The following is a 24,260-nucleotide window of genomic DNA, read 5'->3' on the forward strand; positions in this document are numbered from 1 at the left end:
CCAGCCCAATTGGCATCAGAGCTCCAACATTTAAAAAATAAATGAATAAAGTTATGAGAGGAAAAGAAAAAGTAAAAAAGGGGGAAATAGTGCCAACAATACAATAAGAAAGATATAGTATAATGCGCTACATATAATCAGTTACACCTAATTCTTCTTCATAGAAGAAACTGGTTGGTTTTATTTTGAAGGATTAAGTTAGTTTATTAAGGAAAGGGGACAGATTATGTTCTACATTGTCCTTTCTAAATGAGCAGGCCGCTTTGCCTTTTGCCTATTGACAAGTACTTGGCTGAAAGCGTATGGCAATATTTTGCCATTTGAAAACACCCTCACACAGGCTATGCTAATGCATTCCCAGAGAGCAGAACATTCTCCATTGCAGGTCTTCCCGATTTTTGCTGTCAGAGCCCAAAGCAGAACCTGACACTAATGAGAAGGTCTGATGGGTGAGCATTCAGATTGTGTCTCTTATGCAGTCATTTGCTATGGTTTCCCTGTGAAGTTGTGACACAAAATCATAACATCCGGCCCTTTTAACTTCACAGCGGCTTCTGCGAGCCCCAACATTTTATTTCTCTCATGCAGATCCTTGCCAAGGGTAAGGAGGTAAGGACGGCTATAGCAATAGCAAAGCTATAGTCTATAGCAAAGCACTTAAGACTGCGTGCAGAAGGCCTTAAAACACACAAGCAAAGGCTCTTATTTGTAAGGAGGAAATATATATTTATTCAAGCAAGAAGTGGCATCGGCTTAGCAGTAGACACAGGGCTCAGGAGTCATGGTTCAGGAGCACAAGAAGCAGCTCAGATCTGGGAGGAAGCAACAAAGATGTCCCAACAAGTTGCCATGCCATGCCTGGGACAACATGGCTGCCAACCTGGTTGTGTATTTGCAAGGCTCTACTTCCCATTAACTGATGGATCGTAAAGACAAAGCCTGTCGGATTGGCTGTGTGTAGTTCTGTAAAGTCCCAATTTGGGGACCTCAAAGTGCCAAGTCACCTGGCATCATTGTGCTATCAGGTGACAGACAGGTAGGCAGTCACGCTGATCCTGATAAAGATCGGGCCCGCAGAGCCAGAAAAGGTCCCCCATTGCTGTTCTATGTGAAAAACATGTGCTATGCCACCGAGGCCCCTGCCTATTTCACCAACTACTCTTAAGCACTACTCAAAACATAACTGCTCATCAGCTTTAACGCATTTAAGGAGACAAAAGTACAACTCAGTGCCTGGGCACTGTGACTATTCCTGTCACAAAGGGAGCAAGCCAGTGCTCTCGTCAGCAATACTATGCTATGAGAGAGAGGGGAAAAGACAAATGAAAAGGATGTTGCAGTGAACCATAGCTTTATGTTGAAAAGATTGTCCCCTCTTTCAACACAACCAGACTTTTGTTTGTGCAAAGAGGGATCTACAGGAGTGCTTGTAACCTACTTGGTAAATTGTGTTAATAGAAAATAAATAGGCACTCCCATGAAACTTTGCTAATTGCCTCTTAATGTGCCAAACACAGGTCTCCATTCATGCAGCCATTGTTTTGCTCTGTTTCCGCTGTGGATCCATTGGGCTTTCCCCTAGAAAAGGAACAAAACCAGGTATGCTCACCTGAGGTTTACTGGGTTGACATTGGCTCTGTAGACGATGCAGTTCCTTTGTTGAAATGAGTCAGTTCTAGAGTGTTATTTACTTATTAGTATTATTAATAATATTAGGTGGCATAAAACAAGGTTTTACTCATCGAGTAGACCCATTGAAATTACTAGACCTACATTATTAATTTCAATGGATCTTTTTTGGAGAAAAACTTAGTTGAGTATCACCCATTAACACCACTGTTAATTTGAAGTATTGTCTACTCTTCATCAAGGGAAGCGGGTGGAGCCTAGGACTTGCCAATCAGAAGGTTGGCGGTTCAAATCCCCGTGACGGAGTGAGCTCCCGTTGCTGTGTCCCAGCTCCTGCCAACCTAGCAGTTCGAAAGCACGTCAAAGTGCAAGTAGATAAATAGGTACTGCTCCGGCGGGAAGGTAAACGGCGTTTCCGTACGCTGCTCTGGTTTGCCAGAAGTGGCTTAGTCCTGCTGCCCACATGACCCAGAAGCTGTATGCCGGCTCCCTCGGCCAATAAAGCGAGATGAGCGCCGCAACCCCAGAGTTGGCCATGACTGGACCTAATGGTCAGGGGTCCCTTTACCTTTTACCTACTCTTCATCACAGGGTCCCAAGGCGAGCCATAACAATTTAAATAGTGTTTGAAACACATTTCTGTCACGAAAGATATTACAACGCATGTCTAGGACTAGGGTAAAGAGGTGCACCTTCAGCATACAATGAGAATTGTATAGTGAAGGTGCCAGGAGCACCTCTATGGTGAGGGAAACCCACAATTTAGAGGCTGCCACAAAACAGGTCTTCTCCTGGGCAACCACACTCTGAACCTCTGAGGACAGCAGAATTACCAAGAGGGTCTCCACCGCTTATCTTCACACCCAAGACATGTCAGTAGGGAAGGAGGTTTTTCAGATATTTGGTGACCAAAGTCACTTAGGGCTTTCAACACTAGCATAGGCACTTGTAATTGGGTCCAGAAATGAACCTGACAACCAAGGAAGATGTTTTCCAACGTTCCAAATGGAAGCCTAGCCAGTAGCTGAGACAGTAGCTGCATTGTACATGAAAGCTTTTTAATTAGACATGACTTCAATTTCTAGGTTTGAAATATGCAAGAAGATACATAAAACAGGAGCTGGCTGAGAGCAGGCTGATGTTTGTAGGGGAGTGCCCCCTTTGCTCCCACCTTCACTGACTCTGGTCTGTATGGGGGTATGTCCTACACATGAGTAATACATTTGTTTGGGTTTCTTTTGTGAGAGGGGGCTCTCTTAGGAGCTGCAGCCACCAGTCTGCCTTTCCACTTTTCCCCATGAACCCAGAACAAGACATCAACAAAAGGGCTGTGGACCTCAGTGGCATGAATCAAGAGTCTATTAATCATAATTTCTGGGCAACTTCCAGAACTGCCAGTCAGCCTAGAGTAGCCCATAATCTGATACCCTAATTTCTTAAATGGTCTGGGACGTTTCAATGGTTTAAATCAAATGCTTCTATGTTTGCAGACGCAATGCTAAATTTGTGAATTAAAAGTGTGATTTTGCAGCCCGCGGGGTACAAGACTGGATCTCTATAAACGGCAAGGAAGGAAAATCACTTCTCAGTGGCAAAGCTGTCATTTCTGTAGGATGCATCTTCTGTACGTGTTGACCTAAAATAAGAAATGATGGTCTATATGTTACAACCATAATGAGCCCCTGCGAGAACGAATGAACTGTGCGACTGTCCTAATGTATATTGACAGCATAATCTGAGGGATTACGGTGGAACTGTAGCCTTGCTAAAATTTATTGGATAAATAATAGAGAGAGATTTTTTTAAAGGATTATTGGATACAGCATTACTCTTCAGCCCAAGAGTGATCTTTCCTGGTTATCCAAAACACTCACAAGAGAATCAAGAGCTTGCTTGCAATATTCTGACAATTGATAGAACATCCTTGTTTTAAGTAATGTAGAAGTGTGTTGCCGTCTGGAATAGTGATAGCAGCTTAGGAGGACATGGTGTGTATTATTGAAGTGACATATTCACATACACATATGAGGAGGTGAATGGGAATAAAGCCTTTAATGACATTTGAAGCCTATTTGGTGGTTTTGAAGGAAGACATTGAAACAGGATTATGTTCTGCTATGTCTTGAAAAGAAGAGGTGCTGGTAGCTTCAATTAGCCCAAGAGTTCTCTCAGGCCAATGAGGGTTCTGTCAGGAGTGATTAGTGTGTGCATTCCCTGGCGTGAGTTTCCTCACTTCTGCTTCTCCCTGGACCCACAGCTCTTTCTTATATGGCCCGAGGAAAGAGAAGATCAAGGCTGTGTACACACTTCCGTCACTAGTTTGGGAAGTGCTGTGCAACCAGGCCCTGCTATTCAAACGCTTGTTATACAAAAAATTCACCTATCCAAATACGAGGAGTTTGTACCCAAACCTCACTAGACATACCACAGATTCAGATATCCAAACAGCTGGACCTGCATGTAGTACTGAAAACAAATAAGCCACCTTGCTTTTTTGTTTTGTGGGTCTGAGGCAGCCCACAGGGAGGGAGGAGGAGAGATTGGGCATATAAGAGAGTATATTTCCCCCTTCCTTGTTTGCCTTTTGCAAGGTTTTAAAGCATGGTCCTGGTGCTTTATTCGTTATCTTAGAGTCCAAATCCCGTAGTCGGGAACGCAATGGAATTTTCCTCATGGGAATCAATGGAAACCGCAGACTCGCTCTGCAAACACTCACAACACTATTCCCCGAGAACACATTGTGTTTGTCTGGCAGGAGCTGCCTTTACAAATCCCCGTGAGCCAGCAGCCTCAATCCAAAGTAAGAAGAATGGCTTAGCTGCACGGTAAGCAGGTACTGTGTACACAGCCTAAGTATGGGATAAATAGAAGTTGCATATTGATTACAAGAAGGGACTTATTAGGAAAGAGGTCTGCTTGTTTTGGTTTGGCTGTCAAGGACAGGCCGTAATAATCTTGGTCACCTCAAGTGTTGGCTGCTGATACCTGCAACAGGCCTGTGTCTCTCTCAGAGTGAGGCGCCAATCACGCTGGACAAGCAATCAATTCTCAAGTCCTATCCATTTTGGAATGATGAGGCTTTTAAGCACACAGTACATCACATCAATGGCTTGAGTTTTGTTTTTGGTTTTTTTAATTTCATGTCAGCAAACATTGGAAATAATAGAAAAATGAACTGTGCAGAGTTTCAGAAAAGAATCACGAGTTCCCCTCCCCGCCATAATTCCTCTTACAGTAAAATGATAATTCAAGGGGTAGGGGAGGAAAAACTATTATTTTCAGTGGCTAAGCAGTTTTATAATTCTATGACCATTCATCACAGTTAAGTGTACTAAATAATGCGCAGGGAGGGAAAGAAACAGGCAACAAAAGAGAGAGAGAGAGAGATGAATAATATTACTTACAACAGCATTATCAATACATACTTTAAAAAAAACCTACCCCTGATGCATAATTGTATCACTTCAAAGGCTAATACAGAATTTTATTATATTTGCAAACTTAACCTTAATCATCAGAAAGTCCCGGGGGGGGGGGGGGCTGACCTTGTAAGCGGTCTATGAGAATTTAACGAAACTGATAAAATCTACATAATGGAATAACTATACACTCCAGTATAAATTTAAATTTGAGGAGAATATGAATGTAAACACTCATTAATATACAACATGCCCAGACATATACTGACCTTCTCTCTTCAGAACTGTTGCTTTCGCTGCTAATTGTGCTTTGCTGCCCACAGAGGCAGCTATCCAACAGGTGCTGCTTCTGTTCCAGGGATGCTTGCAAGGAAAGGATTCCAGCTCAAGCACCACTGAAATGAGTGGAGGCTATGCATCATCATCATTGCAAGTGGGATGTGCCCAGAGACACACACCAAAAAAAGCTGCATTTTTTTCAGGGAGTAGCCGAAGGGGACTCAGGGTATTCTAGGGCATTGCACAAGATGGCTCGGTTTTGACAAGCTAAAAACACAGTCTACAGCTAATTGAAACTCATAAAAACAGGGACACTTGATTTTGTTTTGTTTTTACCTTGGTTCATGTTTTAAAAATGTCCCAGGAGGATTAAACTTTGCCATTTTAAAACGGAAACTTCCAAAATTAGTAAAGCCTTTTTCACTCGTCTATACTGCAAGGAAATCAGGTTATTTAAAAGCAATGCTAGGGTCATATCTGGTACACAACATGCAGTGTGTGTGAGAATCTAAACGAAAGCGAAGAGTTAAATGACAACAAACATATTTTAGCCGGGCCGTAAATAGTAACAAAACTGCTGGCTAGGATGGCGATTTGAGGATAGTTCCCTCCTCTTTCCCTCAAAAAAGTTGTAAAATACTTGCTACCATTTTTACCCAACTTCAAGATGCACGCAACAGCCAAAGTCATTTCTGGAACTCAAGCGAGTCTTATATTTTCTTGTTTTTTTTCTTCTCAAACGGCATCTGTTCCCTGGCCTACCAATGCCACATGACAAACTACTTCAATATAATCAAAGGGGAGCTTCTCACATTGGATTAAGCTTCTGAGAAAAACAGCAACCCCATAGATTCATCCCTACCAGGAGGCCACTGCAAACACCATGCATGGGACTAAGCAACTCATCTATCAGAACGTTCGAACACGGCATTGGCTGGCACTGGAACAGAGATCATTCTGTTTGGAATTCCTGGTACATCTTTGCAGTGGGCCACTTGGGGCTGTGGAACATGAGGGCAGAATTATCACCTCCAGGATCGAGGATGGGCGCCATCAGTTCTCTGGTCCTACCTGACTTTTCTGGGAGCTGCGTGGAGGAGACCCCTGACTTCCTGGGCGGTATTGCAAGGCAGGTTGCCAGACAAGGCGCCGACTAGTAGACTGGATGGCAGAGCTTGACCTTCTTCTCCACCTTCCCTCCATGTGTATACTGACTGCGTGGAGTGGAAGAGCAGTTAAAACAGCCAGTCACCTTGTCCCTCAAAACAAAACAAAAATCCTTCCAGTAGCACCTTAAAGACCAACTTAGTTGGTCTTTAAGGTGCTACTGGAAGGAATTTTTTTTTGTTTTGACTATGGCAGACCAACACGGCTACCTATCTGTAACTGGAACCTTGTCCCTCAATCTGTCTTCAGCAGAATGTATGAAATACACATACTGCTTCTATCCACACGATCAAAGAGCCTGGCTGTGCAATGTCCCTACTCACACTGAAGACTCCATAGATCTGTGCATGGGCAGAAGCCCTTTTGCACACATTCTGCCAACCCCTGGAAAACAGGGATGGGGAGGAGCTGCATGAAGGTCAGGGATTGGGGCCAAGGGCCACAATTCCCTCCCTCTCCTCAACACACAGATGCGTTTCAAAGGGGGGAAACTGCAAAAACAACAACAACACACACACAAAAAAATCCCTGCAATATGTACGAGGGCAACCCTTATGGCTGCTTTGCCAGTTGTAGCTGCTGCTGAGCATATGATTGTACAACATTTCCCTAAGCTGTGTTAAGTTCAACATACAATGTCTCTTGCAAATACCTCGTCTTCCCTTGGCTCTAAATTAAAGAAGTTCGATCGCATTGTGTGAAACCAGTTAGGATACAACATTCAAATAAACAAGGCATCCTGATGGATAAGCAGAGCAGGTTGGGGAGAAAAATGTACTGGCATGTTACACAACTATACTTAAAAATTAAATAGAACAAACGTAAAATTATGGCGCATGTGTACATTTGTTAAGATTTCTAAAACTAAGAGTCTTTTTTTTTAAAAAAAAAAGTACCACTTTTTGTCGTAGTGATGCCGTCGTTGCACAATAACTTATACCTAGAAGGAAACAAAAACTTCCCATCTTCCACAAAATATATATAATTATAACATCCACACTGATAGTTTAAGGAAACAAAATTTAAGCAAATATTACATTTAATGTAGCAATCTTTGTGGACCTTTCTAAATCAGAACGTGGTGCCTTGGAATGTGAACGCTTGAACTGAAAGGTTAAGCTTATCCATATAGGAGACAAGATTATGAAACAAAGAAAACAACCGAAAGTTAATAATATTTTCCCCGTTTCATACTAGAACAGTTGCAGGTGATATTGAATTAATGGTGGGGAGGGGAATTCAGTGTCGCGTTTTATTGTATGCAGGTTTACAATAAGATAATCGTGAAGAGGCAAAGACATGATTTCTCTTCCTGGGAGAGGGATCAAGCCAAAACCCGATCTTTTTCTGATAATGTTTGGTAGGTTGGCTGAAGGGAGCAGCGAAACAGGCTTGTACTCTTGAGTTAAACCACATGATCAGCAGGTCCACTGTCATGACTGTACCACTTCAGCTGCAGAGGAGAGGTTACTCGACATAAATGCTCCCTAGAGACACAATCTTAACATGTTCTGGCCTCACTCTCTGGCATGAAGGTTCTCTACGTGGAAGAGTTTTCAAATCTCTCCCAACCAGCAATCTCAATTGTCCAGCAACATATACATTACATGATCATACCTTTCAGCTCTCTGACATGGATTTGAGGCAGACCGTTCAAACCAACCTGGCTATTATATCCTTTGCTAATTTAATATAAAACATTTACATAGATTTTCTTAAAAAATATAAAATTGCACACTGCCTAGTGCTGCGGCTGGATTTTTAAAAAAGGACAGGCCAGGGTTGTTGTTTTTAAAAATAAATAAATTACTAGGTGGAAATCCAAACCCAAAACACGCCAATTATTCTTCGCCACGTCTCTTGGAAGCAGCTACTTTCTACAACCTTGCCTGGCAGGGAATAAGACTCAATTCAACAAGGATAGGTGAGGATTTAAAGAAGGGGAAGAAATGGTTCCCAGAGATCGTAATCTAGATCAGATAGCTCAGGCACAAGGAGGTGTCACTTAGGAGTAAAGGAAAGAGGCCAAGATTTTGTCATTTGCACGCTAGTGTTTTTCAATTTCCCTGTTCCTCAGTAGACTAGCTGGCGTTATTTTTCAAAAAGCTTTATTGTTTCTTTAGCTCTCTATGATTTTTGGCGTTATCTATGTATTCTCCTCTTGTTTTGAACCCTGGATAAGAAAACAAGCAACATTATATATCTCGGCTTCTCCAACATTTCATCATCAGGCAGCTGCTATGAAGCAAGTCTTGTTTAAAAGGTGCTTCCAAGTGGCTAGAATTAGTCTTGATCTTGGCTGTTCAGGATCCGCTATGCTAGGGACCGGGGAACCTGTTGCATGTCACATTTGGCAGGGCTACAGTTCCCATCAGCCCTAGCCAGCAAGGTCAGGCATGATGGGAGCAAAGGTCCAACAGTATCTGAAGCACCACAAGGTTCTTCATCCCTGCAATCAGGGCAAAATGGGCAGGTGGTTGGGCTATTATTTTCAATGAAATTTGTCTACCAGCCAATTGCAATTCCCTTGTGGTTTCAGCCACTGAAAATTATGATAAAGTGCAGTTCTGCCTTCTCATGCATAGTAGAAGTCCCCAGTTATTATTACTGTTATATTGTTATTATTATTATTTTAAAAAGCTTCAGAGCCACCTAAGCACACCACAATGGTTAAAATGCTTACACTGGCTAATGCATGTCGTAAGGAATAAGCCACCTGTTGTGCTTTAACTGCATATATTTTTAATTATCGAAACAGAAGGGACAGACCCTTCCAAAAATAAGGCGTTTACATTACCTCAGGAAACAAGGGTTATTACTAGACCTGTTCCCCCATATATTTGCAGTGGCGTTTGGTGTACCAAACAGAACGTGTCTTAGGACAGCAAGTTTTGATCGGCAGGTTAGTTCGTAGGCAGGGTGTGTGTGTGTGTGTGTGTGTGTGTGTGAACTTTAGAAGGCAGAGGCAAATTTTAAAATCAGCGTAGCTGCCAGCGAAGGGCGCACATGTACATTTGCAGCTGCTACCGTAAAAAAGGGCATGGCAAGAGAAAAATATTAAAGATAGCTCTTTTTCCGTCCGAAGAGCGGTAGGTTTATTAAATTGCAAATTAACCCCCCTCTTCGCCCTCAGCATCTCAAAAAGCCGTGCATATTGAGGTTGCAACTTTATTTGAAATTGATTTCTACGTTAAGGGTACTGTGGCAATGAAGTCAACTAAAAACACACGCACATAAATTAACCCCTGGACATCCCTGATTAAAATTATTCAATTTTGCATCGTTATTACAGCTAATGAAAATATTTAAGAACGCTACATCCTACATCTTTCAGCTGAAGGGCTCCTTTGGTACCCACGCCGCCTCCATACTGCCGAGTTCAGAAGTCTAAGGAGGAGGAACCTCCAAGATTCTGTTCCTCAAGCCAGCTCTATCCCAGCTCCTAGGAAGTGGAATTGCCACAACGGCCTTTGCCACACAGCTGGGCTCCGCGTGTTGGAAGGAACTAAGCGACAGCAGCTTAAAGGAGCTCTTGGGGTGGGAGAAAGGGGACAGGGTGTGTATGTGTGTGTCCCCTCTGTTCAAACACACATTTTAAAGGACTGAAGCTCTCTATCTTAATTTGCACCACAATGTCGTGGCCGAGCAAGCCATTTGCCAAGCACAGCGACTGTGCAGCCTCTGTTCATTTCGATGGGGAGCCAAGTCCCTTTCTTAAGACGACAGAAGTATCAAACAGATGCAGAAAAACCCCAGAGTGAATGGCAAAGGCTGCTGCTTTTGCCCGAACCCCTTAAGACGGTCAAAGGAACTCAGCTGTGTCAGCATTCGCTGAGATAATGAAAGTACATGGGTGTTTGGGTGCATATACATCGATCGACCAACAGATTGTTCCAAAGCAGGTTATAGGCTGCACATTCCCTTTTGCACTAAGTAAGAAGATCCATTACGACAATAATAATGACGATAATAGAAATCACAACTAAGAACGGAGTTTTCTTTAAAAATAAAAAAGAGCAGAATACAGCTTCTGCATGTGCTAGGAGGCGGGTGGTCTACCGCTTGCACCCTGAAATCCTACCTACTTGCCATGTCCCCCGACTTCAGAGAAGCCACCAGGCCAACCTAGCACATGCTCAATACATGTTTTTGATGGAGAGTTCATTCATATATATATATATATGTATATAATTATTTTTTTAAAAAAGAAAAAGATTTTAAAATGTCACTGTAAGACTAATGATTACACCATAAAGTAAGCTGAAACCACACAAGGCCGTACAGAAATACATACTACTAGGGAGCAAGTTTTAGAAACACCCCTGGTTTGAGGGGTCAACCTCTGAGCATGGGGAGGAGCAGGAAGGGGAGGAGAGCTGGCTGGTAAGAGGTTTTTGCATGCCGGCACGTAGATGGCTCAAGGAGAAGCTAATGCTTTGAAGTTGGGTGTTGTTGAAGGGCAGAGAGCTTGTCCCAGGAACTGCAGAAAAGCAAATGGAGGCAGTATGGAGGAATGAGGAGAAAATTAAGGCAAATGTAGCACAGGAACAGAAGTGTTTTTGCCTTGGTTTGTGATTTGTTCTCTTCTTCTTCTTCTCTCTCTCTTTTTGGTAATAGCTGCTTGTCCACGGAGATATGATGGCTGTCTTGAGGTTTTGCTAATACCTGATATCATGGATAACCAACAGTAGTCAAAACATCAACATTGTTCTAGGCTACCTGAGTTTCTCATGATGCGGATGTATATCTGACATCCAAAACAGAAGTTGCCTGGAGGAGAAAAGAGAAGGGAGACACAACATTAAAATCGGACAACTCACACAGAGGTCAGTTTTCCAAGCCTCGTATTCTGTCCCCAAGGAAGCAAAGGTACCAGGCACCGAAATGAGGGGGGGTGGGGGAAACCCACAGGTGGCTGACGTGAGAGCAAGGAGCTGGCAGTTCCCGTCTGCTCCGAGACATCATTCACGGATTTCTCAGTCAATATTCATAAACAAACAGAAAGCTGAAACGTCAAGCTGCATTGCCACTCTTGTCAACGGCACGGCTTTCAGCAGAACATAAGAAGGGAGGGAGATGAGGCAGGAATGTCATCCTCAAAACCCCCTGGGCCCTAGATTTATAAATGTCTATTATGTCTCATGCACAACACTCGAGATATTCCATAATAGAGTCAAAACAAATATAAAAGCCGTACGCACATCAAGCTCACAAAGCAATGAAACAGGGTAGGGGGAGAGAAACGATATGAAAAAGTCGAGTGCCATCCGAACTCATTAGAAAGGGAAGCTTTAGAAATTGGGCCTGACACTTTCCCAGGAAATCAACATTCCATGGAGGGAACTCAGGAGCGAGGCTCCCCCCTCCTGGGAGGCGGAGTCATATGGAGACATGCACCCTCTGAGACATGTGAGTCCTAGGCCACCAAAGGTCTTGGAATGTGAAAAACCAGAACTTGAATTTTGCTTGGAAATAAATCGCATGCTCATGCACCTGCCACCATGGCAGGCGAATGAGTCTTGGTTCCCCCTGCTTCTATCACAAAGCAGGCTGCAGTGGGAACTCCCAAAGGGGCCTTCAGGGAAGCCCAACGCAAAGCACATTGCCCAAAAACAAAGGTATCGCCCCACTGAGGAAGGCACCTCGCTCACACAAGCCGCCATAAGATCTGCCATCATTTGAACAACGTCAAGAATAAACAAATTGATTTTCACTGTTTCTGTCAATAGCAACAACCAGGCTTTGGGGAACTGACTGTTTTTAACTAAAGGGTTGGTGCTGCGCTGTTTTTGCCATAATCATTTGCATGTTTTAAACAGATTCTATGTGTGTGTATCATTTTAATTCTATTAATGTTCAATTGTTTCTTAATGATTGTTTCTTCTATGTTTTTAGCGATTCTTCTTTTTATCTGTAAGCTACGAAGAAGAAGGAGGAGGAGGAGCAGGATGTGGGAAGGGACATTACCCCAAGGCCCTCCACCAGCCACTTTCTTGTCACAGATTTTACAGAAAACTCAACAAAATTTTGACGTGGAGTCACAAAGAAAATTCTTGGTGGACAGTGTGTTTAAATCAGACCTGAGAAAGACAGTGATCTTCCATGTGCATGCTTAGACACCCCCAGGTTAGCCACACAATCTTTGGAGGCTGCCAACTTTCTATTTTAATCTGTCCCTGTTATAAAGTTTTGTTGTTGCTTGTACTTTCATTTTTTTCTTTTCAAATGCAACCCAATTTGCGGAATAGCGGTTGGAAAGCAGGCTTTAATTCTACCAGTTCCGTGATTGACAAAAAGTAGCATTAAAGTCTACAAAATAAAATATAAATAAATAAGATACACGCCGAACCCAGAAGGATCTTTTTTCTTTTGCCATGCTCTGTGCATCCTGTGTTAAAAAGTTGCCGCAGAGCAAACGTTTGCTTCGTTCTGCTGGCCTCAAGGCTCTCCTTGGCTCCAGTGAATATTTGACGTTCTCCAAACATGTCAAAACCACAGGCAGTTAGCTGATAATATATGACTGGCCAGCTTCCAAATGACACCACTAAGTAATAATGTTAGCAAAACACCATCCGAAAAGGAGCCGGTTCTGCCAAGGAACTGATTGTCAAGGTTTTGGGAACTAAATCAAGATTGAACTCAAGTTATATCCCTCCTACCTCATCTTCTTCTTCAGAAACTTTAATGGTATTATCTGGTGACTTTACGGGTTTCTGCGTACTAGTTCCGTTCGTCTCTTCTTTGCCATGCTCTGCTTCCCACTCCTGTAGGACTTCGTCTATGTTAAAACGCCGCCGGTAATTTACAAAAAAGTTCTTCACCTGCACCACAGACTTGTTTCCAATCACATCAGAGATTGCCTGAAAATCTCGACCGTATTTCCTGATGGCTAGAGAAAAGGAGAAGAAGTCTTAAGGTTATTGTCAGCGCAATAATGGAAGCCTTTAAAGTTTTAATAAATCATTATTATTGCTACAGGGAATCAGACAGAGGGCCTTCTCGGTAGTGGCACCCGCTCTGTGGAACACCCTCTCATCAGATGTCAAAGAGATAAACAACTACCGTATTTTTCGCTCTATAACACGCACCCAACCATAACACGCACATAGTTTTTAGAGGAGGAAAATCTGTAGGCATGCCACTTGTAGGCATTCCCTCCATAACATGCACAGACATTTCCCCTTACTTTCTAGGAGGAAAAAAGTGAGTGTTATGGTGCAAAAAATACGGTACTTGACATTTAGAAGACATCTGAAGGCAGCCCTGTTCAGATAAGTTTTTAACGTGTGACATTTTAATGTATTTTAAATCTTTGTTGGAAGCCGCCCAGGGTAGCTGGAGAAACCCAGGGGTAGAAATAATAAATTATTATTATTATTATTATTATCTGTATTATTCAGATACATCTGAAGAAGTGTGCATGCACATGAAAGCTCATACCAAGAACTGACTTAGTTGGTCTTTAAGGTGCTACTGGAAGGAATTTTTTTTGTTTTGACTATGGCAGACCAACACGGCTACCTATCTGTAACTGTTTCTTTTTCAGTGTGTTTCATTATTTATTCTGCGTTCTTGTTTGTGAACAGCTTTGAAATTTCTTAATGAAGGGTGGGCATATAAATGAAACAATAAACACAAAATAAAATTCTGAAATTGTTCCTGGCCCGACAATACTTAGGGCTGCATTGCATGACAGGTGCTACTAGGTATGAATGGAACAAATAAAATTCGTCACCATTGTTAGGCAATAGCCCACAAAACTTTAAAAGTCAGAAAAAAGATTTAAGAAATGCAACCAGGACTGCATGCACTCTATATTTTTTATATATATATAAAAAACTGCACAAAGAAAAGCAGATCTATGCAAGCTGCATGCTTTTTGTTTTATCTCCAATCCCTTTTTGTTTCACTTTTCTATGCCAGCTAATAAGAACTTGTAAAATATCAGTCAAGCTTTACTGAAAACAGAAGTAAACAGACCCAAAGCACCACAACAAATACTTGTCCTCTCTGTTCACCACCGTTGTGGGAGGCGGGTTACGCTGCGGTCCAAGAAAGTGCCTTTTCTGCAGGGATGTTCTGCTTGAGATTTGCCTTCCCCTTTCAGCGCAGTACCGCGCCTAAGATTTCAGATTAAAGCTGCATAGTGGAAGGAAAGGAGGACCTTTTTCTGCCTCCCCACATCCAGCTACTCTCTGAAGACTGGAGAAGAGACCCTCTTAAGAATATTAGGGGGGTGGGCAGGAGAAGGACTAGACCATGTGAAAAATTAACGTAATACTTCAGCTGCAGTTCATTCCTTTTCAGCTTTGTATTCTTTGTTCTTAAAAAAACGTGCCTGGACATTCCGTTGTTGCGCCCATAACCTAGGTTTAAGGTGCCATTTAGCTCTTAGCTGTCGTATCTCAGTTTCTAAAACTACTTTTATCATTTCCGCGCCAAGTAGAGACTTACCTTTCTGCCCAGACATTTTCAGTGTTTTAGTGTATTTCATCTGCTGGTAGCAGGTTAGCCTGCTCTGTGGTTTTAACTGCTCGGACTGTTTACAATCTTTTATCATTAAGTATTTCGTTATATGTATTCTGCATTTTGTACCCCGCCCTGGGATCCACTGAGATTAAGGTAATATGTATTCTTTAAAAAATGAATAAATGATGAATGCAATAAATAAAACCAAAGTTTGGCATGACAGTAGTATGCTTTTAGGTCCCACCTTATTTCTATAGTTGGAAGTTGTTTTGAACTGTTTTTATATTGTGTAACCTGCCCTGGGACCTTAGGCATAAGGGAAGGTAATAAATTTGATATAATATAATGTCTAATCTATTACCAGGATCCAGACTCCTGCTGGACTACTGATGCTCCCACATCCCCCCAAAAGGCCACCATGGAGCAAGGTGGTCCTCCCTCAGGAGTGTGCTCCGAAGTCTGGGAGCCACAACAGACAAGGCCCTATTTGTTATGTTCCTCTTCTGTATCGATAATGGCTGGGCACCAGAGAGGAGAAGTGCCAAAGTTGACGCCAGGATTGGGGGAGGTTTGTTTGGGCACAGGACCATATGGTACAAGACAAAAAGTCTTTTGAGTAAATGTTCATAATGAATAGTGCTACAAATGCGTAGGCCTCTTTCTTCGCTAGCAAACTCCACCTGTGACTTGTGAAACGGCATTGGGCATCGCTACCTGGGTGGAACCAGAGCTGAGCTATCACAGAGCAACCTCAACTGTAGATTGCAAACCAGACACCCTCCAAACTACGGCAATGGTTTACAGTGATGATGATGATGATGATGATGATGATTATTATTATTTTGATTTATATACTGCCCATTATCAAAAGATACCAGCGTACAACATTAAACATTTTACGGGGCATCATAAGAAAAACATAAATGCACAGTAATAGAGAGCATAATAATAAAAACGATCATAATAACTGTCAGTCCCCAACACTTTTAACAGGCCACAGGTTACCTAATGGCCAAAGGCCTGGATAAAGAGGAGTGTTTTTGCCTAAAGCAATGATGACACCAGGAGAGCCTCTTATATATTAAGTAGGAAAGTGGATAAATTCTCTCTGTTTTTCTTTTTAAAAAAGTTTTATAAACAAAGGTTTTAGTTAACAAGGGTACACACAACGGCTCTGTTTTCAATGCATAGAGTCCTTTCTACAGGTCGGTTGCATTCGATGTGAGACACTGCTATATACAAAATACTAGTCCAAGACCCTAGAAAAATCCCTCAATGCAATCAAAGTCCAATGGGAGCATGATATAGGTTACGAAATAAACCCCACCCAATGGTCTAAACCACCCTTTAAGCCCATCTCAGCCAAAAGAAGGGAACTCACTTTGAAACTAATTTATAGAAGCTGGCACTGATTCACCCAAAACCTCACCTAAATGTTGGAGACATTGCACCACTACAGGATAAATTCTTTGTTATCAATGTGGAAGTTCCGCATCACCAAGAAATAGGGTGCCCACTATATATGGCAAACTAGAACTCCCATCCTTCCTGATCTTTGATCCTGAAGGCTTGGGCTGATGGGAGTTGGGAGTCTCCAGCACATCTGGAGAGCTCCACGTTGACTACCCCGAGGACAGAGAGCCACCCTCCAACGCACAGAAATGGGTTTCTGGCACTGTACCTTGTACAGCAAGAAGTTGCTCGTCGGTGGTCCAGCGCGCGTTGCATTTCAGCGTAACCTAAGTGTCACGAGAAAGAAAAGGAATCATTTACTTAGGTAACAGATCTGCTTTCAAACCCCGAGCCTGACAAGTGTACACAAATGAAAAAGTTGAACAAATTGCTTGAGCTGCATGAGGAAAACAGTCATTTGTTAAACAAAGTCCCCATTATTCCTCTGAGCGGTAAGAAAGAAAGAAAGAATATATTTAGTCAAACGACAGAAGCAATTCATTATCTGAATTAACTGCTGACTGACAGCAGGGAAGGAGGAGGGGGTGAGTGGGCAGGTGATCTAAGCTCAGGGAATCTCTCCCAGCCCAACCTGGAGATGCCAGGCACTGAACCTGGGACCTTCTCCATGCAAGGTTGATGCTCTGCCATTGAGCGATGGGGGCCATACCCAACAAGTTCTCTTCAAATACCACCCTGGCAGAGTTTCATGCACCAGGCTTCATGTCAAAACTAAGTTTCTGTGAAATTTTATTTATAGCCCTCCCTTCCACCAAGGAGCTTAAGATGGCAGACGTGATTCAACCCTGCCTTTCATCCTCACAAGAACCCTGTGAAGTGGTTCGGCCGAGAGCTTGTGACTGGTCCATGGTGACTCACTTGAGCTTCAATGTCAGGCTCTCAGTTATGCCTGCTAGCCTGGCTCCACTCCCTGACCCCACATTTCATTGCACTTTTAATTTGTATACCACCTTTGTGTAGGTTACTATACACAAGGGGGTATACAGCAAAATGTGCAGCAAAGAACACACACATTATAATAATCTGATCCACTGCAGAAAGAAATAATAAAGCTTTAAAATGGAAAGACTTATATCAAACAAAGTAATATTCAGCGATCTATTAGAATATAATAGTAAACAATAAAATCAACTCTCAAAATATTAACGGGTAATAATTAAAACAGGAGTTCACTTTTAACAATTACAATAAATAATTAAAAAAAAATTCCTTCCAGTAGCACTTTAGAGACCAACTAAGTTTGTTACTGGTATGAGCTTTTGTGTGCATGCATACTTCTTCAGATACACAGTGCATGCACACAAAAGCTCATACTAATAACAAACTTAGTTGGTCTCTAAGGTGCTACTGGAAGGAATTTTTTTAATTTTGTTTCGACTACGGCAGACCAACACGGCTACCTACCTACCTGTAAATAACTACTAAGCTATGATGAATCAAAATAACTGCAAGTCACAATGTATAAAATACCACAATGCATACAAAACCATGTAGAAGGATCAGATTCGGAAACAAAGCCACAACCTATAAAATCATTAAAAAAACCACAACAACCCTGAACTCCTCGTCTCATATGAGAAAGTCTAGAGGGGGAGCTGGCTATACTCACGGGGGGCTTCTCCATTCAATCTGGCGCCAGGATCGTGACATGGTTTGATCCCAACGTGTTTGAACAAACCATAGTTTAAGCTAACCATAGTTTACGGGAATGTAAGACGAGTCTGTTGGATCAAAGACAGTGGGCCATCTAGTTCTTACAATGACCAACCAGCGATGCCTGGGCAAAAGCCTGCAAGAGGAACCTGAGATGAACAGCCTGCAATTCCCAGCAAGTGGTGCTCAGAGTCCAGACATAGACCAGAACTCTGGTTATGCAGAAGTGCACATAGATGCTCCTAATCTCTTCTGCATGGCTGCACCGGGAGGAGGAGTGAGAAGGGAGACCATGTGAGCCCAAAGGCTTATTCCTGCATTGCTAAAAAGGTACAGAACCTATTTTTTTTCCTATGGAAGCCCTGTTAGCTTGCAGGGCGGGAGTAGGTAAGACCAGAGCCAAGATGAGTGTGGCAATTTCCTCTAATATATATATATAATATTTGTATGCATTTTTGTTGTTGTTGCCGACTTGCATTCCAAAGTTTGGAGGTGAATTTGAAAGGAAACCTGTGTTTCAATCTGCCTGCTGGTTCAGGAAGTGTGAATTTGGTAAAGACACATCAAAATGAGAACTCATGAATTTATCACCAGTCAGCGCACATGAAACCAACAGACTTTCAGTACAATTGCCATCTCACCCACCCCGCTCCTTTGGTTCAAATTCCACTAGGACATAAAGTTACCTCTGGCAGCCGATATTGTTCGACTCCTCCTTCAAGTTTCTCTTTCAGAGCGCTGTTTGTTTGCTTGATATTCTGAATCTGAAAAGAAAAGCTTCGTCTGTCAATAGAGATAACAGAATAAAAGACCACTTCCTTCAGACGGGGTAGGGTGGAGAAACCCCTGCCAAGCTCTGATCTGCAATTTTCTGAAACGCTTTCTCCTTTCTCTAAAACTTCCTACCTCTCTCCTTTTTTTTCTGGTCAGCGCTGCTTTGAGGACTGCAGCTTCGGTTCAGAGCCAAAGGACTCCAGGGAAGAAATGAGAACTTTTAACTAATTTAAGAGGCAAGCTTGCACAAGATCTAAAAGAAAATACCCTTTTTCCAGGGCTTCTTTACACACGCACAAAATCTAAGGGAATTGTTAAGTTTCAGAGGCGCAGGTCAAGAGGATCTCGGAGACGGTTTGCAGGCCACGAGTCTCAGTAGGAAATAGCTGGGAAAGTACGCCTGGCCTTTGAATTACAGAGAGCGTTTGCCCTCAAAGACCTTTTACGCCGAGAGGCAGCTGGTAACAGTTTAATGCTGACATTTAAAAGCAGAGAGTACTTACCTATCCCGCCCTTAAAAAAACCCAACAATAACACAGCAAGAGAAAAAAACTTGGTTTTTTAAAAACTAAAAACAACAACCAGATTATAGAACACAGAAGCCCTGCCTTGGAGCCCTACTGAGATTGTCAGTTTCGGTATACTATAAAGGAAAAGGTACCCCTGCCCGTCAGGTCCAGTCGTGACCGACTCTAGAGTTGTGCGCTCATCTCGCTCTAGAGGCTGGGAGCCGGCGCTGTCCAAAGACACTTCCGGGTCACGTGGCCAGCGTGACGAAGCTGCTCTGGCGAGCCAGCACCAGCGCTGCACACGGAAACGCTGTTTACCTTCCCGCTAGAAAGCGGTCCCTATTTATCTACTTGCACTTAGGGGTGCTTTTGAACTGCTAGGTGGGCAGGAGATGGGACCGAATGACGGGAGCTCACCCCGTCGCGCAGGGATTCGAACCGCCGACCGTTTGATCAGCAAGTCCTAGGCACTGTGGTTTAACCCACAGCGCCACCCGCGGTCCCACCCGTGGTCAGTATACTATAGGGAAACATTAAAGAGATCCTGGAATCAGGTAACAGAAGCAAATCATACAGAAACACCCAGGCCTCCTTTTGCTTCTCCCCATCTATCCATCCAGCTACCACCCCAAAGAATCTAGCAATTCAACTGCTGGGAAGCAACTATAGGAGAGGGAAATCCCCAGGTCTGACCCATCAGCAATGCTCTTCTTATGCTCTTAAACCTGTGGCATGGCACCTCTGTGCATTTTGCTTAACAGGAGAGGCATGGAGAGGGACGACGGGTTCACTGGCTGCCATGCTCCTCTTAATTTGGGGTGGGGAACCCGTGGCTCTCTAGATACTGTTGGATTCCAAGTTCCCATCCCCTCTAGGCAACCTGTTCAATAGCTAGGAATGAAGGGAGTTGGGAGTCCCAAAAGGTCCCTGGCCTTGATGGGGGACAAAAGCATCAGCACGGGATCGCCTCTCCTGGTATGCCCCGCGGAGGACCTTAAAGTCCACAAATGACAACACTTTGGAGGTCCCAAGTCGCAAGGTGGTTAGATTAGTCTCAACTAGGGCCAGGGCCTTTTCAGGACTGGCCCTGACTTGGTGGAACGCTCTGTCACAAGAGACTAGGGCCCTGTGGGACTTGACATCTTTCCGCAGGGCCTGCAAGACAGAGCTGTTCCACCTGGCCTTTGGTTTGGATTCAGTCTGACCCTTCTGTTTCCCTCCCCTCACGGTTTTGATCTATGGGCTACTTTTAAAATGAGGCTGCATTTTAAATTGCATTTTAACCTGTATTTTAAATTAGGTCCCCCCCCCCCATTATGTTTTTATTGTAATTTTACTGGTGTTAGCTGCCCTGAGCCCGGCTCTGGCCGGGGAGGGCGGGTATAAATAAAAATTATTATTATTATTATTATTATTATTATTATTATTATTATTATTATTATTATTGTACAATGGGCAAAAGTGAAGTCAGCGGGGAATTTTCAGTTGGTGCCATTTCTCCCTTTGGTGGGTTCAGCGTTGACAAGGCCGCACCTGCCAAGTTTTCAACTCCCATCCTTCATTCCCCATTCCTTCGTGAGGCATTCATAATCCATGCGGAGCCTATAAATATTTTGTTCAGCTTTTCAAGAGATTCCATTAAGCACCGGGGTTCATTTTTCTCACTTCAACCCTTTTATAGCTGTAGCCAGTGCAGGGAAAATAAAAGCCCAATGTAATGCAAGATATAAACGCAGTAAAATTAATTAGGAAATGGGAGTATTTGCTTTACTTGATTTCTATTTGTTTGGGGTGAGGGGTTTATCCCACTTATCTGCGCATGGAACCAGAGCGCCATTAAGTGATTGGTATAAGCAAATGTAGAATGCGGCCAAACAAAAAAGGTTGCATTAACTTCCAGTGCAATTCTGTGCATGTTTACTCACAGGTTCAAGTGTATTTACTCATGGATCAGTACGCATAGGATTGAAGCTTTTGTTCATATTCATAAAGGGCATAAAATATTTGATGTTCTGACCTCTAATTTCTATTTTGCTGTAACTGGACGCTTGGCCAAAGTATAGCCCCTAAATTTTTATTATCAGAAATTAAGAGTGGTGCAACAGGCATAAATCATCCAAATCGGACAATTGATAATTGGTTCAAGAGAAAAGGGAACAAGGCTACAAGTGTCTATATGAAGAAACATGCTTCTGCATTATTATTAATTTAGAAAGTGAGAGAACCCTGCCATTTTAAAAATACCAATGCTGCTCAGTAAATCATGAGCGCAACCAATCAACACACAGCCTCTTCTATTGCACTGATTGGGAGAAAGGCAATTGGAATTCTGCACCATGGACCAATCAGTACATATTATGAAAAGTCTGGGAGGAGCTTACATCTCCCTTAGCAACAGTTCACACCAGTTATTAGAGGAGGCCTGGGCCACATTCACACCACAAAGTGGTATCATACTACTTCATACACTCAATGTCTTCCCCCAAAGAATCTTGGGAGCTGTAGTTTGTCAAGGGTGCTGACAGCTGCTGGGAGACCCCTACTCCTCTCCCAGAGCTACAGTTTCCCGAGTTCCCTGTGAAGAGGGACTTGATTGTTAAGCCACTCTGTAAACTATAGCTCTAGGGGGCAAATAGGGGAATCTCCCAGCACCACAAACTACAGCTCCCAGAATTCTTTGGGGGAAGAAGCCATGACTGTTCAAAATGGAATCATAGTGCTTTAAATACATAGGGTGAATATATGTGGCACTTGAAAGAACAGAACAATCCTTTTAAGACAAAGCATATTTGGGGAGTGAGTTGCCCAGGGGTTGTGATTATAAAATCATGGAATCATAGAGTTGGATCATCTGGCCCAACCTCATGCAATGCAGGGAACTGAACCTGGAACCTTGGCATTCTCAGCACCACGCTCCAACCAACTGAGCCACTGGGTTATATCAGTTATATTATAACAATTTTCTTTCTTTCTTAAAATTGGAAGAAAGCCGTTTTAACATCGGAACCTTGAAGATTTGCTATACGGCATCAACTAGGCCAAATCTGTCACACGGTTCAGACTAGCTGTAATTTTGGGGGGGGGGGGGTTGGGGGGTAGAGAAATATCTATTGTATAGAAATGGTATGGGCAAGAAAAACAAGTGCTACCCTAGTTGTATTCCTGGATTTGAGAGTATGGAAGATTGCTATATGAGTAAAAGTTTAAGTTGGGAAGGAAATCAAATCACCAAGTATGCAAAAAAAGAAGTTTTTTTAAAAAAATAGTTGGCCGGTACAAAAATGTTCTCCAAACGAAAAAAAACCAAAAAATAAACAAAAAATAAAAAACAACCAACAACCCATCCAGAGTATAAAAAAAGAGTACAGAAACTGTGATATATAGAAGTCTATAGTAGCATCTTGGGGGAAGAGACAGGAAGCTGGCAAACCGCACATTGTACCTTGCTGCACTGTAAATAGAAAGCCAAGATGAAATAATTCCATTCTGAAACATGCTGCTCAGCTGACAGCTTGTTAATCAAGTCTCATCCCGATGCAAAACATCTCGTCCGAGCTATGAATCCTCCGGGGAGGCGCAAAATTGAGACCGATGGCAGCTCCTTTCTTAAAATATGTATGGGATGATTAAAAATAAGCCTTGATTTGTCGCAGGGAAAGCGCTCCTACCTGCCGTTTGATGGAGACCAATTCCATATCCAGTTGCCTCAGCAAGGTGGTAGCAGCTGTCGCGTTGGCGGAGACTGCCTCCACATCTTCTTGAGAAAGGAACATTCCTTTGGGAGGTTTCCTCTTGGCTCTGTTCTTAGCTGCCTGGGTACTGTGCTTTTCCTTCTTCACCTGAGGAACTGTTTCCACCAGGGGAACCTGCAAAGTAGAAATCTGCCATACGTTAAGCCGGGATAATTCACTTCAAACCATAATCCACACATACAACTGTTTAAGAGGCCTACGAACCTGTAATTTGCCTGATTGTGGTGGCTGATCAGTGCAGCTGCCACATTACTGGCGCTAGGGCTGGGTGATATCTGGTTTTCAACTTTGTGATCTACCACCATCGCAGAATAAAAAAGAAAGGTAAAGGACCCCTGACAGTTAAGTCCAGTCGCAGACCACTCTGGGGTTGCGGCGCTCATCTCACTTTCAGGCCAAGGGAGCCGGCGTTTGTCCGCAGACAGTTTTTCCAGGTCATGTGGCCAGCACGACGAGGGCCGCGTCTGGCACAATGGAACACTGAAACCAGAGCAGCGCATGGAAAGGTAGTTTAGCTTTCTGCCGGAGAGGTACCTATTTATCCACTTGCACTTTTTGGCATGCTTTCGAACTGCTAGGTTGCCAGGAGGATCATGGGGATTCAAACCCCCAACCTTCTGATCGGCAAACCCAAGAGGCTCAGCGGTTTAGACCACAGTGCCACCCGTGTCCCACAATGTCTGAAATAAGGATGGAGCTATGTGGAGGCATTGGCTGGCTTTGCAGTTTTTCTCACATTGTGATTTTTGCATAGCGCACACACAAACACATCGTGATTCGCGATATATCACCAGGTTAAAAATTATGAAACCAGTATCATGATATGAACTTTAAACCCGTTTTGGAAAATGTATAGATATATCGCCCAGCCCTAAGTGGCCCCACATGCAGGGACCAGCTTGTATAGACCAGCGATGCCATGTGATAGCCCCATTATGTGTAAGGGGAGACGCTAGAAACATAGGAAGTTCCCTTATACCAAGCCCGACCAAAATGACCCATCTAGTCAATACCTCAAGGACTGTGTCTCTCCATATGAACCGACCCTGAGATCATCCTCTGAGGCACTTTGTGTGCCTCCTCCATGAGAGATCTGAAGGGTGGTGATACGAAAACGGGTCTTCTCTGGGGTGACT

The 24,260-nt window shown here is 43.1% G+C and overlaps 1 protein-coding gene across 2 annotated transcripts in view; it reads right to left on the minus strand.

Moving 5' to 3' along the window:
• Positions 1-4,739: 4,739 nt before the first annotated feature.
• RCOR1 (REST corepressor 1) overlaps positions 4,740-24,260 on the minus strand; it is a 144,665-nt gene continuing 125,144 nt past the window's right edge. The window contains exons 8-13 of one of the 2 annotated variants that reach the window (XM_083736023.1): positions 23,041-23,238; positions 18,776-18,853; positions 16,645-16,702; positions 13,154-13,383; positions 6,721-11,264; positions 4,740-6,579 (exon numbers count right to left, since the gene is read on the minus strand). In XM_083736023.1, the coding sequence (XP_083592149.1) occupies positions 11,223-11,264; positions 13,154-13,383; positions 16,645-16,702; positions 18,776-18,853; positions 23,041-23,238 (606 nt within the window). In that variant the 3' untranslated portion in view covers positions 4,740-6,579; positions 6,721-11,222. Of the gene's footprint in view, positions 6,580-6,720; positions 11,265-13,153; positions 13,384-16,644; positions 16,703-18,775; positions 18,854-23,040; positions 23,254-24,260 lie in introns of both variants that reach the window. The other variant, XM_083736022.1, reaches the window with a different exon arrangement.

This window comes from Podarcis gaigeae (assembly GCF_964106915.1).
Source record: "Podarcis gaigeae genome assembly, chromosome: 1".
Taxonomy (NCBI): domain Eukaryota; kingdom Metazoa; phylum Chordata; class Lepidosauria; order Squamata; family Lacertidae; genus Podarcis; species Podarcis gaigeae.